General features: G+C 37.0%; 1 protein-coding gene across 3 annotated transcripts in view; it reads right to left on the reverse strand.

Annotated features, from left to right (window-relative positions):
• The window catches only part of LOC114046268 (interleukin-18 receptor accessory protein-like), a 32,062-nt gene extending 15,938 nt beyond the window's left edge, over positions 1-16,124 (reverse strand). For 2 of the 3 annotated variants that reach the window (XM_027866552.1, XM_027866551.1), the window contains exons 1-6: positions 16,081-16,124; positions 15,708-15,907; positions 12,058-12,170; positions 11,172-11,490; positions 10,897-11,080; positions 1,917-2,067 (exon numbers count right to left, since the gene is read on the reverse strand). In XM_027866552.1, coding sequence (XP_027722353.1) covers positions 1,917-2,067; positions 10,897-11,080; positions 11,172-11,490; positions 12,058-12,130 — 727 coding nt within the window. In that variant the 5' untranslated portion in view covers positions 12,131-12,170; positions 15,708-15,907; positions 16,081-16,124. The remainder of the gene's footprint in view (positions 1-1,916; positions 2,068-10,896; positions 11,081-11,171; positions 11,491-12,057; positions 12,171-15,707; positions 15,908-16,080) is intronic. The other variant, XM_027866553.1, reaches the window with a different exon arrangement.
• Between the last annotated feature and the right edge of the window lie 439 nt (positions 16,125-16,563).

A 16,563-nucleotide genomic window follows, 5' to 3' on the forward strand; every position in this document is an offset into this window, starting at 1 on the left:
ACACACACACACACATGCATACACATACACATACACACACACCCCTATATAGGGTGTTCAAAAAATCTTTTGCTATTGAATCTTCAAATAGCACCAAGGTTTTTCGCGACAGCTTGTGTATACATATATACCTACCCATAAACATGCTTCTCTTCTCACCTTAATAATATAAATCTTTCATTTTTCTCAATGAGTTCCATTATTATCTTATCTACCACTGAAAAGTATCCCTTCAGTAGTTTGTTGGCATGCCATTAAAATTGTAAATTAACATTAGTGGTAGTCTTATTAATAACATATTAACATGGCCCAGCCATGGGCAATGAATATTCCTCCAGCTATTCAATTGGTTCCTTTTATCTTTAAGAAGTGCTTTGCAAATTTTGAATGATTCCCAAAATATATGGATTTTATATGATTAAAAAATAGATAGATATTACCTCCCATTTACTGCTTATATGTCTTATATGTACATGGTTATTGTCATATTGTCTCCCAAATAAATAAAATTTGAGTTCCTTGAAGGCAGGAACTTTTTGTGTGTGTGTGTGTGTGTGTGTGTTTTCAGCACTTAGCACAATGCCTGGCATGTAGTAATCCCTTGATAACTGCTTATTGTTCATGATAACATATGTAACAGCAGATTCAGAAAACCTTATCTAGAGATTAGATATAAGGCATTATTAGCGTAAATAAGAATTTCTGCCCCTGGTGCATTCATTGCGAACTATGCCCAGGGCAATATGGAACCAGCAGTTGGTGAGGACACTAGGCTATGGAGGAAGACAGAAACCCTAGGATACCACAAGGCTGCCCCTCCTCAATCTCTTCTTCCCCTTCCTGCCAAGGAATCAAGCCATTTTATAACTTTCAATTTCAACTCACTTTCCTTGTTCAATTGTTCAGTCATGTCTAACTTTTCATGACCCCATAGACCATACTGTTTATAACATTTTCCTGGCAAAGATACTAGAATGGTTCGTCATTTCCTTCTCCAGTGGATTAAGGCAAACAGAGGTTGTGACTTGCCAAGGTCACACAGACAGTAAGTGTCTGAGACCAGATCTGAATTCCAGTCTTCCTGACCCTAAGCCCAGAGTTCTATCCACTGAGCCATACCCAACCCCCCAACCCCTTTATAGGTAACTGCTAAGGTCATTTGTTGTTTTTGTTGTTTTTGCATATTAAGCATCCAAAAAAAATCCTACTACTGGGGGGAGGAGAGGTGTTGGAATGGAAACTCTTATGGGGAGGCAATTAGGTGGCACAGAGGATAGAACACTGAACCTGGAGTCAGGAAAATCTGAATTCAAATCTAGTCCCAGAAACTTAGTAACTGTTTGTCCCTGGGTAACTCACTTAACCTCAGTTTTCTTATCTGTAAAATCAGTATAATAATAGCACCTACCTCTCAAGGTGGTTGTGAGGATAAAGAGAGAGAATGTTTGTAAAGCCATTTGTAGGCCTTAAAACAACTTCTATATGCTAGATATTATTATTATGATTATTATTATTCTAGAAAACAGATAATTTGGGAGAGAGCTCTGAAGGAAGCTGGGAAAGTATTTGTTTTGTTTTATTAATATAACCTTTAAAGATAAAATGTTTTGAAAGCTTTAAGTGTTAATAAAGTTAAAATTGCACTAAAATTTTTGGGACACTGATTTTTAAAACTACATGGGCTTTGTAAATTTATAGTGAAAAACCTCTCTATATAGAGAAATTAAATAAAGCTTCTTTTTTACTGACTTTAAAATGTAAATAGTGAAGTTTTTTTTTTCCCCATGACTAGGGCTTTTATCTAATTATTACTTATGCACAGAGTAATGACACTAAGACCAACTAGCTTAATTTAACGTGAGTCAGAATCTCAGTGCCATATTTTAAAGAATTTCATTGAACTGAATATTACTTACCAACGGTTTTCACTTCAACAACTGCTCTAACTAACCACCACGTTGAGTTAATAGACTGGTTATAATCACATACATACACACCGTGATCTTGATGGTAAATTTCATCAAAGACTATGTGGGTGTTTTTCCAATAAGGACATAGCATTCCATTCTAATACAAGAGAAAACAAAAATCAAATAATCAGACTTTCAGTTTTATCATGAATTCATAGTAGTCGTCCCGTTTTCTATGACAATGACATACTTTAGTAAAACCTTAATGATTTGGTCAGTCCAAATTATAGGAAGTCCCACCCTTACAAACCACCTTTACCTCGAAATTTATTTATAAATTAGTTTGGAATTTGGAATGCATTTTCCCATAGAAACAATGTTATATGAGGTAGTTGTACCCTCCTCCCTGTCATAAGTGAGTTCAAAAAAGCTCCTTATGTTTCTGAAATATTTTACCATTAGAACTCTAATCAGTAACAGTCAATAGTCAATTAACAAGCAGTAAGCAATCAAAGAACATCTATTAAGGACCAACTATGTGCCAGGCACTGTGTTAAGCTCTAGAGATACAAAAAGAGGCAAAAGTCTCTACCTTCAAGGAGCTAGTAGGTGAGGCAACATGAAAATAAATATATGCAAAACAAGCTATACACAGGATAAATAGGTAGTAATTAACAGATAGAAGGCTTTAGAATTAAGAGGGGCTGCAGAAGGCTTCCCGTAGGAGGTGGGATTTTAGTTGGGACTTAAAGGATGACAAAAAGGTCAGTAGTCAGAGTATATGGGAGAGAACATTCCAGGTATGGGGGATAGCCAGAGAAAATGCCTGGAACTGAGAGATTGAGTGTCTTGTTTGTGAAACAGGAAGGAGGTCAGTGTCACTGGATCAAATAACAGGTGTTTGGGTGTAATGTGTAAGAGGACTGAAAAGGTAGGAGGGGACTAGGTTACAAAGGGCTATGAATGCCAAAAAAAGAGCATTTTGTATTTGGTCCTAGATGTAATAGGGAGTCATTGGAGTTTATTGTAGGAGGGGGTGACATGAACAGACCCTCACTTTATGAAAATCACTTTCTTGACTGAATGAGAGATGGATTGGGATGGAGAGAAAGTTGAAGCAGGTAGACATATCCAAAGGCTATTGCAATCATAAAGGCAAGAGGTGATAGAAGGCCTACACCAGAGTGGTGGCAATGTCAAATGTTTTCAAGAGATGTTGCAAAAGTGAAATTTACAAGTCTTGGGAACAGATTGGATAAGGAGAGTGAAAGATAGTAAGAAATCCAGGATGACTTCTAGGTTGCAAGCCTGAGGGACTGGGAGGATGGTGTTGCCCTCTACAGTAACAGAGAAGCTAAGAGGTGGGAAAGGCAGTCAGTTAGATAGATAGATAGATAGATAGATAGATAGATAGATAGATAGATAGATAGGTAGGTAGATAGATAGAGGGATGGATATATAGATATAAATATAGATAGAAAAGACAATGAGTTTCATTTTGGACATATTGAGGTGAAGGTGTTTACTGGACATCCAATTCAAGATGTCTGAAAGGAAGTTGGAGATGGGAGATTGGAGGTCAGGAGAAAGTTTGGGGTAGGATAGGTAGATTTAAGAATCAACAGCGTAAAGATGGTAATTAAGCCCAGGAGCTGAGGAGATCACCAAGTCAAGTAGTATAAAGGGAGAAGAGAATAGTCTAAGATAGAACACTGAGGGAACATCTACAGTTAGAGGGTGTGATCTGGAAAAAGATCCTGCAAAGGAGACAGAGAAGTGGCCAGATAGGTAGGAGGAGAAGGAGGAGAGCCTGGTGCTCCCAAAGCCTAGAGATTAGAGAGTATGAAGGAGGAGAAAGTGATCAATAGTGCTGAAGAATGCAAAGAAGTCATTGGGCTTGGCAACTAAGAGATTATTAGTAACTTCAGAGAGAGTACTTTCAGTGGAATGATGAGGTTAGAAGCAGAATTTTGAGGGGTTAAGATGAGAGTGAGAGGTGGGGTGGAGCCATGATGGTGGAGTAAAAGCAATGACTTGCTTGAGCCCCTCAACCTCTCCAAATACTTGTAAAAATGGCTCTACACAAATTCTAGAGCAGCAGAACCCACAAAAACACAGAGTGAAACAAATTTTTCAGCCCAAGACGACCTGGATGGTTGATTGGAAAGGACTATTGTGCCAGACTGGGAGAGGAGCACAGCAGTTCAACATGGGCCCTGTAGGCAACAGGCCTCACCGAACCTGGAGCACACCTCAGGGGACTGAATCACAGGCAGCTGTGGCAGGTTCCAGACTTCTCAACCCACAAATGCCAAAGATAACTTAGAAAGTCAATAGAAAAGGTCTGTCTGACTACAGTGAGAGAGAGAGAAGCTTGGTCCCAGCTCCAGTCCCAGCACAGCCCTGGGGCAGTGGCTGCTTCTGGAGCTCTCAGCCCACAGATTGTGGGGGAATCCAGTGGCTGATCAGAGGGGGATTGCAGGGATCTCTTTGCTGGTGCTAAGGCAGGATTCTCTTGCTTTGCCCTTGCTTGGATCTGGGTCACAGTTCTGGGTGGTGGTCCTGGGGCAAGGAGGAGTGCTGGCATGGTGGAACTTGTAGTGGCAGTGAAAAGAGAATCCTCCTCATAGTTTCAAGGCAGAAAAGAGTGCTTGTGGTCACTCATAGACCAGAGCACAGACCAGGAAAGGAGTAAACACCTAGCCCCTTATCATACCACCTTGGAAGAACTGAAAATTTATAGGTCCCTAGAAGTATCACTGAAAACAGCTGCACAAAACCCCCAAAGCTTGGGACAGTACAGCTTTCACACTAGAAGCAGACCCCTACCTTAGCAAAGAGTTTAAAACTCAAGTAACTGGCTAGAACATGAGCAAACAGCGCAAAAAAGTCAGATCATAGAATCTTTCTTTGGTGACAAAGAAGATCAAAACATACAACCAGAAGAAGACAACAAAGTCAAAGCTCCTACATCCAAAGCCTCTAAGAAAAATATGAATTGGTCCCAGGCCATGGAAGAGCTCAAAAAGGATTTTGAGAAGCAAGTAAGAGAAGTAGGGGAAAAATTGGGAAGAGAAATGAGAATGATGCAGGAAAAGCATGAAAAACAAGTCAACAGCTTGCTAAAGGAGACCCAAAAAATACTGAAGAAAAAAATACCTTAAAAATAGACTAACCTAAATGACAAAAGAGGTCCAAAAAAGCCAATAAGGAGAAGAATGCCTTAAAAAGCAGAATTGAGGGGCAACTTGTTGGCACAGTGGATAGAACACTGGCCCTAGATTCAGGAGTACCTGAATTCAAATCCAGACTCAGACACATAACACTTACTAGCTGTGTGACCCTGGGCAAGTCACTTAACCTCATTGCTTAGCACCCCCTCCCAAAAAAAACCAGTAGAATTGGCCAAATGGAAAAGGAAGTCCAATAGCTCACTGAAGAAAATACTTCCTTAAAAATTAGAATGCAGCAAATGGAAGTGACTTTATGAGAAATCAAAACATTATAAAACAAAACCAAAAGAATGAAAAAATAGACACTGTGAAATATCTCATTGGGAAAACAACTGACCTGGAAAATAGATCCAGGAGAGATAATTTAAAAATTATTGGACTATCTGAAAGCCTTGATCAAAAAAATAGCCGAGACATTATCTTTCAAGAAATTATCAAGGAAAACTGCCCTGAAATTCTAGAACCAGAGGGTAAAATAGAAATGGAAAGAATCCACCAATCACCTCCTGAAAGAGATCCCCAAAGGAAAACCCCTAGTTATATTATAGCCAAACCCAGGTCAAGGAGAAAATATTGAAAGCAGCCAGAAAGAAACAATTCAAGTATTGTGGAGACACAATCAGGATAACACAAGATTTAGCAACTTCTACATTAAGGGACCAGAAGGCTTGGAATATGATATTCCAGAGGTCAAAGGAGATATGATTACAACCAAGAATCACCTACCTAGCAAAATTGAATATAATCCTTCAGAGGAAAAAAATGTACATTCAGTGAAATAGAAGACTTTCTAATATTCTTGATGAAAAGATCAGAGCTGAATAGAAAATTTGACTTTCAAATACAAGATTCAAGAGAAGCATGAAGAGGTAAACAGAAAAGAGAAATCATAAAGGATTTATTAAAGTTGAACTCTTTACATTCCTACATGGAAAGATGATATTTGGAACTCACGAGACCTTTGTCAGTATTAGGGTAGTTGGAGGGAAAAATTATGTGTATGTATGTATAGATATAGATATAAATATAGATGTAGATATAGATATAGGTAGATGAATGGATGGATGGATGGATGGATAGATGGATAGATGGATGGATGGATGGATGGATAGAGGGCACAGGGTGAGTTGAAAATGGAGAGATATCTAGAAAATAAAATTAAGGGGTGAGAGAGGATTATACTGGGAGAAGGAGAAAGGGAGGATAGAATGGGGTAAATTATCTCACATAAAACAGACAAGAAAAAGCTTTTACAGTGGAGGGGAATTGGGGGAAGGTGAGAGGGAATAAGATTCACTTATTCTTATCAGATTTGGCTTAAGGAAACATACACTCTCAATTGGGTATCAAAATCTATCTTACCCTACAGGAAAATAGAGGGGGAAAAGGATAAGAAAGTAAGGGGGGATGATAGAAGAGAGGGCAGTTGGGGGAGGGAGTAATCAGAAGCAAACACTTTTGAGGAGGGACAGGGTCAAAAGAGAAAATAAATGGGAGGTGGGATAGGATGAAGGGAAATATAGTTAGTTTTTCACAACCTGACTACTATGGAAGTGTTCTGCATGACTATACATGTATAACCTATATTGAATTGCTTGCCTTCTCAATGAGGTTGGGTGGGGAGGGAGGAAGGGAAAAAATCTGGAACCCAAAATTTTAACAAATGTTAAAAATTGTTTTCACATGCAACTGGGAAATAGAAATTTATTCTGCCCTACAGGAAAATAGAAAGGGAAGGGGATGAGAAGGGCCTAATGATAAATGGGAGGGCAGATTAGGGGAAAGGGTATTCAGAATGCATGCTGCCTTGGGGTGTGGGGAGGGGCGAGATGACGAGAAAATTTGGAACTCAAAATCTTGTGGAAGTGAATGTTGAAAACTAAAAATAAATACATAAATAAAAAAACAAATAATGAAGAAGCGAGTGAGAGGAGAGAAAGTGAAGGCATCCATTATAGACAGGCTTTTCCATGAGTTTAGCTATGAAGAGCAGAAGAGATATAGGGCAATAGTTAGTGGGGATGAAAGGATTAAGGGAAAGTTTTTTTCAGGATAGGGGAAAATAAGCCAATAGAAAGAAAAAGTTTGAAAATATGTGAAAGAATGGGCATGATAGAGGGGGCAATATGTTACAGGAGGCTGAATGGAACAGGGTCACCTTAACAAGAAGAGAAGTTAGTCTCAGTAAGGAGTAAGGGCAACTAATCGTGTGAGATGGGAGGAAGATATAGTGACAGAAGGCACTTATTATGTGTTAGGAAATGTGCTAAGTACTAGGAATACAAACATGCAAAACACAGACTCTTGCCCTCAAAAAGCTTACAATATAATACAGGAAAGATAATATGCAAAAGGAAAGCTGAAAAGTGGGTGGAGAAGTCAAGACATACAAAATGAGAAATGTGTGCATCCAGAGAACTAAAGGATCAAAATGATGAAGGTGTTCTAAACCCTTAGGAACAATATTTCTAAGGGAGAACTTGCTTAGGATTCCAGGCTAAGAATTTATTTTTCCTCATTCTGATGAGTTTGAGGATTTTCTCTTCCCATCTTCCCCATTTGCAAAGAAGACTCTCTTAGCCACAGACCACTAATGTCAGCTCTTGTGTCTCAGGAAAGAGGATCTGCAATGTCAGAGGCTTCAGCGGTTAAGTGGAAATGATGGTGAGCAGAGAAGGGAAGAGGTACTTCCAGAGGCTAGGGGTGATAAGGAGCTATGGGGATCATAAGATCAAGAGTGTGCTGGACACTCCCCAACTAATAAATGGGGATAGAAACAGGCAGTTTTCAGATGAAGAAATCAAAGCTATCTATAGTGATATGAAGAAATGTTCTAAACCACTATTGATTAGAGAAATGCAAATGAAACCAACTCTGAGGTACCACCTTACAACTATCAGATTGGCTAATATGACAGAAAAAAAAAATTGATGAATGTTGGAAAGGATGTGGGAAAATTGGGACACTAAAAAAAATTTAAAAAAAGAAAAAAAAGAAAATTGGAACACTAATGCATTGCTGATGAAGTTGTGAACTGATCTAACTATTCTGGAAAGCAATTTGGAGTTATGCCCAAAAAGCAATCAAACTGTGCATACCCTTTGATCCAGCAAGACCACTACTAGGTCTGTATCTCAAAGAAATCACAAAAAAAGGGAAAAGGACCTACATATACAAAAAAAATTTACAACAGCTCTTTTTGTAATGGCAAAGAATTGGAAACTGAGGGGATGCCCATCAATTGGGGAATAGCTGAACAAGTTATGGTATATGAATGTAGTGGAATACATTGTGCTATAAGAAATGATGAGCAGGCAGACTTCAGAAAAACCTGGAAAGACTTATATGAACTGATGCTGAGTGAAATGAGCAGAACCAGGAGAACATTATACACAGCATCAGCAACATTGTACCATGATCAACCGTGAATGACTTAGCTCTTGTCAGCAATACTACGATCCGAGACAAGTACAAAGGACTCACAAAGGAAAATGCTATCCACATCCATAGAAAGAACTGATGGAGTCTGAATGCAGATCAAAGCATACTATTTTCATTATTTTCACTTTCTTTTTTTGTGGTTCTTTTCTTCTGTCCTGTTCCTTCTTTCACAACATAACTAACATGGAACTATGTTTTACATGATTGCACATACATAACCTATATCAAATTGCTTACTATCTTAGAGAGGGGATAGTGAAAGAGGAGGGAAGAAAATTTAGAACTCAAATTGAAAAAAATGAATGTAATAATTGTCTTTATATGTAATTAGAAAAAAGAAAATGCTATTTTTTAAAAAGGAGTGCTGGAGCCAGCTTGAACTGGCAGAACTGGTTGTTAAGTTTTATTGTTTTGTTGATTATTTAGACTTAAGAACACAACGAAGAAAATGTTAACAATGAAGATTAAACTTAAAGGTGTGTCCTACATATGTTTTATTATTTGGAGAGCCAGTTATTAATGTTTTACCAGCATATACCTACATAGTATCACAGGTTCAGAGTTAAAAGGAATCTTAGAGATCATCTACTTTAATTCTATCATCCTTGAACCCCAGAAAAGGGAAGTGATTTGTGTACAGTCACACTGGTAATAAGCAGGTGTAGGATTTGAACATAGATCCTCTGAGTCCCATCCAATGTTCATTCTGCTGTACCATGTTGCTGCTTTGAAAATGAATGGTACCAAAAGGTTTCACTAAGTGACTTGCCATTTCTAAGTTGACAGGGATTCAGGGAAGAAGGGGACTGGAGATGGAGAAGTGATAGAACTAGATATGCAGGAACTCTTGCAACAAAAACAATGAAAATGGTTATAAAAGACTAGAAAAATCCAACTATGACCAAAATATGCCACTGATTATCAATCATTAATTTGTACTTAGATTGAATCTCAAAATGAGTTTCACAATGACATCTACTAATGATGCTACGAATTCTAACTGTTCTCCCAGTACCTCAACTAAAGTTTTGCTATTCTCATGATCTTTTTTTTCCTTTTAAGATCGAGTCTCCCTATCTTTCTTGGACTAGAAGTACAGTAGCCACTCATGAACACATAAGCCTTAACCTACCGTGCTTTTCTAAAATGGGCCAGTTTGCCCCTCTGTTCCTGAAGGTTCACCACATTAGTCTCAACCTTATTGTGTACACCCTTTAGGCTATTGCCCTACTGCATCTCAGAACCCCTATATTCAATGATTCATAAAACCTCAAAAGTAGGCATTACAGGCGTGCACCATAATGCTGTTCTCATAATTTACTCTCCTAATCAGAGGCATTATACAGTTAGTAATCATCCTTCTCACTTAACTTACCTCGTAACCGGAAGCAAAAATGTGCAATACTTACTGTGGTCTATAGCCTCTTGTTTTTGTTGCATTAATTCAATAATGTAAGAAAATTAATGTTTCCTCTCTTTTCCAAATCCCTAGAAAAAGCTTTCTTTCCCTTCCTCTCCTTTCATTCTTTCTTCAATACTTTGCAATCTGGCTGCCCACCTCCTCACACAACTGAAACTATTCCCTTCAAAGTTACCAACAATCTCTTATCTGGCAGACCTGATGGTCTTTTCTCAGTCCTCATATTTCCTAACCTATCTGCAGCATTTGACTCTGTTTACCACCTTCTCCTCCTGGATATACTTTTTCTTTCTGGAATTTCATGACACTCAATTTTTCCTAATATCTTTCTAATCTGTTTGACAACTCTTCTCAGTCTCCTTTGCTGTTTCATCTTCCATATCATGCCACCTAACCGTGGATGTGCCCAAAGTTCTCTACTGGGCCTTCTTTTCTCTCTATATTCTCCTCTGTCCTGGGCTGTGCCTAACCTCATGACCTTTCCTTCAAACACATATTCCACTCCTTCAAGGTCCTACCTTCTGCTTACTCAGGTGACAATTAATTATCTGATAAATTAAGCTGGGCTAAATTAACATATGCTAATGGGTTCATGGATTATCTTTCCCTATAGAATATTTACATTTCAACCAAGATATTCTAGAGATGGTACTTTACCTAAAGACATGACTCTAAAGGTGAGATCTTTTGGCACTCTTTGCACAATTCTATGTAAGTACTAAAGGTGAACCAGTCACCTTGGCATCAGAGTTTTAGTCTTCTGGGTCTACTATAGGGCCAACTCTGTAGAATTTAGAGATCCTATATTTAAGTCTTTAACTTGCTCATTATGAGAATGGTGCTTGTGTTTTATACTTGATGTCTCTTGGTGACACAATTCAGTCATTCTTACCTTGTACCAAGTCACGTCTTGCCTTTGTAAATCTCCCTCACAGTTCACCCCAGGACAAGGAACTGAATCAGTGCTACCAATGAGAAGATAGAGCTCATTTTTTACAGAGTCCATACAGGGTGTCTTTTCCTTTGGCTGAACTTCTACAGTTATATTAAGAAAACAAGTTACCTCCTTCGATTTTCTGGAAAAGATAATAAGCTCCAGTAAACACATTTACTGTATCAAAATAAAACAAAGATTAGATAGTATTTTCAGATAGGAATGAGCATTACCTGGACTCCTTTATTGCCTTTGGCTTATATTTGATTGCACAAATATAAGACCCAGCATCATTGATACCAATTGGTGAAAACTGAAGTAAATTATTTTCCCATGTGATGTGAGGGTGGTCATTCTGAATAGCATATGGTTGTGATCCATTTTGAGGTTGTTTGTACCACTGGACCCTTTGGCACAAAGTTCCACCACACATCTGTCTCATTGAAACATTTCTCTTTTTGCAGAGACCTGGTTTAGGAACATCACAGAATAATAAAAACTTCTCTCCACTCCTTGCACGGTATCTCCAGGTGTTTTCTGTAGAAGGGCATCCTGAAAAAGAGAGTAACAGATAACTGTAGAAACTTGTAAGAGGATGAAGTTCATAGTCAGATTCCGTTTGATAAGTATACCAATATCTTCTACAATCTGATTTGATAGCAGTTTAATCTCGGTTGCAAGATACTTATATGCTTATGCATATTCCTCAAAATAAAACTTTTTTTCCCCCTACATATAGTACTTTAACAAAGAACTGCTACACTTTCAGGCATGGCAATTATGTCTTTGAAAGCTCACTAAAAGCATTTGAATACATTGAACTGCTCAATATACTAAAAGTAAGAGATAGACAGCCTAACCATGGCTTGTGGTTTTTGACTGCCTTCACTAATCTCTTATTTGCTGCAAATGTATCCCAATGTAACTGTTCACTATAGCAGCTAGAAATAATTCTTTCCCAATATTTTCTTCCTCTTTTCCTACTGTAGGAGTTTTAAAAAATTCTTCTTAAAGGGAGTGGAAATCATGTGAATGAATATAACATATTAGTTGTATTGATATATCATCTATCACTTTGGACTTTCACCACAATATGGAAAATGAAAGGTATTTCCTTACCTGACAGATCCGAGGCTCCTTTGACTCCTACCCTTAGGACAAGCCAAAGAAAGATGCAATACAAAGAAAGCATTGTGTTTTCAGTTTTCTTGCTTTGTTTCAGTATATCTATGCTATTGAAAGATCACAATACAGAGTGAATTAGGTCTTAGCCTTCATAATCACCTTCATTTCTCTAAAGTGAGAAATGGGAAATGAGGAAATAGAGGCCAATTTCACAACAAAAGTCACACAGGAAGTTCTGGGTTAACAAGACCTACGAGAATGGGCTCTTATGCACAATGCTTTATTGGAAAAAACAATGTGACTGTGACATTCTAAATGGTATATGATAGTTTCATATTATATATATATATATATATATAGATAGATATATGTATGTATGTATGTATGAAGGGAATGCATCAAAAACTCCATTATAGCATTAACCCTTTAAAATTTTTCCATTTTGAGGAGGCTATATTTCTTTTTGAACTTTTTCTCATTTAGAAAGATTGTTTCCATTGATCCTTTGGAAGGTCCTAGATGGTGGTTTTCTAAAGAGATGACTATAGCTAAAGAAAATGTCAGAATGCCCATAATAAAACTGGAGGTTGAGATGACATTTGTACAAACTAATAATGAGGTAAAAGTCTAAAAGCGGTTTAAAAGTGGAGAGAGAAAAAGGTGAATTATATTAATGGCCAATAAATGTATGAATTCTTACTGTTTTTTCATCAGAATATGGTTCCTTAGGTATTCCCAGATTATTTCTTATTGGTCATAACCAGCTGCACAACCTTAGGCAAATCATATAAACTTTTTAGACCTCTCATTCCTCATCTATGAAGTGGAAGGATTGTACAATATGAATTCATGTTCCTTCCACCTTTCAAGTTCAAAGTTTTTATGATCTGTGTCTTCAGTCTAAAGTGGATATGACTCAATTCTAATTACTGGCATTAGGAAAATATATCACAGAATCTTTGAGCTAGAAGATATTTAAAGTTCATCCAGCCTAGTCTGCTGACCCTAATTTTCCATTGTTCTTTCATTTCATGCATTTATTCTATAAATTTTTAAAACTCATACAATTTCAAGGAAAATTACAAACAGAAACAACTTGTGCTAAACTGAAAGTTTTTCTATAGGGTTTTGTGTTGTTGATGATTGATCTATTGTCTTTTGTAGCATTTCAATATGAAATTCAAAACTGGTTCTACAAATAGTACTTGAATTTTTTCAGATTATATAATGCAGTCATATGAGTATTGGCTCAGAAACTTAGAACTGGAAGGGAACTTTGAGACTATCAGGTCAATTCCTTCATTTTAGAAATGAGAAAACTGAGGCCCAGACAGAGAAGGTAACATGTTAAAGATCACACAAGTAGTAACAGAGTCAGGATTTGAACCCAGGTCTTCTGACACCAGATCAAGTACTCTTTCTCCTGAACAACTCTTCTTCCTTTCACATAGCAAAAAATAAACTTAAAGAAACTAAAAATGTGACAGAGTTTAAGCTCTTGGTCAATAGATAACCACCATCTTCACCAACCTTCACCAAGTGGCACAACATTAAAAAAATAATAATACATATGCAAATGCAAATGAGGCCACATAACCCTAGCTCAAAAAAAATAAGCACCCACACGTGTTCCAATGAGTTATATTAACCAGGCATTACAAGCAGAAATTAATATCATATAGCTATGTTTTAAGAAAAAAATGTGCAATGCGAATCTAGTTCTAATCATCTCAAATACTAACAAGAGAATGCTATCTATTTCAAACCGATTTTACAAACTTAGAAAAGTTAAATGAGTGAAAGGGTCAGAATACCATGATAAATACAAAGGCTACCAAATGGTACCAAATATAAGTACAACTTACAAAGAACCAAAAACCAGATTCATCATAACATTTCAATGCATGAAAAAGTCTGACTTTTTGCTATACAGAGCCTACAACACTGCATGTAGGACACCTTAAATAACTTTAAATGATAGAGAATCCATTTGATGATCATCTCAAGTTCAAATAGTCTCTTCCAATTAGGAATCAGTAGTGTAGTTAGCACAGTTCAAAATTTGATTATTGACTCATTCCCCCAATACACATAAGCATGCAGTCATGCATGCATGCACACATACACACACACACACACACACACACACACACACACGCAAGTTCTAGGATTCTTTCTGCCATCTTAAACTGTCTACAATTCTTTACTTCTGTGGAGACAATGAAGAGATGGAGAATGAAACTTAATCATTTTCTTTGCTGTTTTTTTAAATCTCTTACATGACAAGGTCTCCTTTGAAGGGATTCTACCACTTCTACCACTATTTTGTGTTGTTGAGTGATTTCAATCGTGTCTGACTCTTCGTGACCTAGTTTGGGGTTTTCTTGTCAGAGATAGTAGAATGACTCACTATTCCCTTTTCCAGCTCATTTCACAGATGAGGAACTGAGGCAAACAGGGTTAAGTGACTTGTCCAGGGACACACAGCTAGTAAGTGTCTGAGGTTGGATTTGAACTCATGAAGATGAGTCTTCCTGGCTGTAAGCCCAGTTCTCTATCCACTGTGCCACTTAGCTGCCCTTCTCCCACTATTATGAGGTAGTTTTTAAAAGATTCCCTAATATAAACTCAAAGCTCATATGCAACAAACACATGGCGTGAAGTAAAACACTGGGACGCACCAGTTAAATTAAGTTGTACTCTACATGCATGAATATAAAGGGCAGCTTTAATGACAGACAGAGTAGGTGGCCACCTACATGGTTTGATTTTAGGGACTCTGTAAGATACCTTTGCTTTCCTCTAATATATGACATGGGAAATTCCTTCATTTTAAAGCCAGAGATAAGGCTGAAAATGCAAATAAACCTGGGAGAAATGTCTTAAAATCATAAATATCTAAGTAACTGACCTCAATGCCTCCTACAGAGTGTATAATGAACAAATATTTATAAAATAAAAATGAATATAACATCATTTCATGAGAATAATTTTTTAAATGAGAAAAGAAAGAGAAAAAGAGCTTGAAAAAGGTGGGAAAGATGACAGACAGAAATAAAAGGGAAGACTACAGGACATAAAAGAAGGATTTTGCCTGAAGATGGTTTTGATGAATACACAGAAAACATTTTAGTGGATTTTTTAAATAGAATATTTTATCTTTTTTTGTTGTTATTGTTTGCTTGCTTTTTAAAAGTAGGGTTGGAACAGATTTGGGGAGAAGTGATCTGTGTAAAAATAGTGAGAAAATTCAACTCTAATATTGGGTCCATCATATCCTATTTATACCTATTGCATGAGAGGAAGCACAATCCCTGCCATCAAAGAATTGATAAGCTCTAATGTGAATAATCTAATTTAGACATCGTGAGTCCATGTATAATCTAATATCTTCCCTATTAATTCCTCAAAACATTCTTTATTCAAAAATATTCATAAAAATGTAGAATAATCTATATTCATAAAAAGAGTGTACAGTGTATGTGCACCCTAGTTATGGGTACTTCTTGTCTGCTACAACACTTTACTAATAGGAAAAGTAGCCTGGAGATGTTCCATTTATTGCCAGCACTGCCCAAGTCTTTTGCTCATGGGCATTTTACTAGTAGCACCCAAAATTGAATGGTGGGTAACAATTGTCTTACCTTAGTTACCAATAGTGAGACATGAGAAAAGCAGAGAGAGCTGTATTTCCTTTCTATTTCAGTCATTTCAAGGTGATGCAACTGATGAGAAGCATGTGGGAATATCCATTTTCACAGAATCCCATATTTTTCATAGCCAGGATGAGAGAACATATTGGAGAAAACCCTAAATTTTAGGGTTTGATGTTGATAAGTTAGACCTGTAGAAAGAAAGGAACTGTTATTATGAAACCTTCAATTAGCCAGCAAGAATACTAACTTCAGTCTTAAACATGCCCCTAAAAGGGGTTGTTTTCAACCAAATGGTCATTTTGTATAAAACTAGATTCGCTATTCTTCCATCAAGCAGAGGAAATGTCAGATATTTTAAAACCTTAAAAGATGAACATCTACAAATGCTGTCTCTGGCCATCCGATTCAGTCTGATAAGATGTGTGGTCTGGTTAAAATGAAAGAGTATATATGCTTATTTCCTTTAGAGGAAATTCCTCAGTACAGACCCTTTCTCAAATGTGGTTTTTATTTTCTTGTAATACTAACTGAAGAACATGTATGTAAGTTGTAACCTCAAGATTGAATAAGCTTCTTCTGGTATTTTTTTCATATCAAAAGCAAACAAATGAGGAGGAAAAATCCCTTTCAATACCTCTCATATGAAGTAATTGTTTGATTCATTTGGTTAGGGTTTTTTGGTGTTTCAGTTTTGGGTTTCTTTTTTTTGTTTGGTTAGTTGGTTTTACAGGAAGGGAAATAACTTTTACATAACAAAATCTTGACAGTTTTTACAATTTCTATTAAAAAAATGAAACATTCACAACGGATGATGTAATTAGGAGGCTTCTATACAGCTTCTAAA

Source organism: Vombatus ursinus, unplaced genomic scaffold (genome assembly GCF_900497805.2).
Source record: "Vombatus ursinus unplaced genomic scaffold, bare-nosed wombat genome assembly UNPS02014781.1, whole genome shotgun sequence".
NCBI classification, from domain to species: Eukaryota; Metazoa; Chordata; class Mammalia; order Diprotodontia; family Vombatidae; genus Vombatus; species Vombatus ursinus.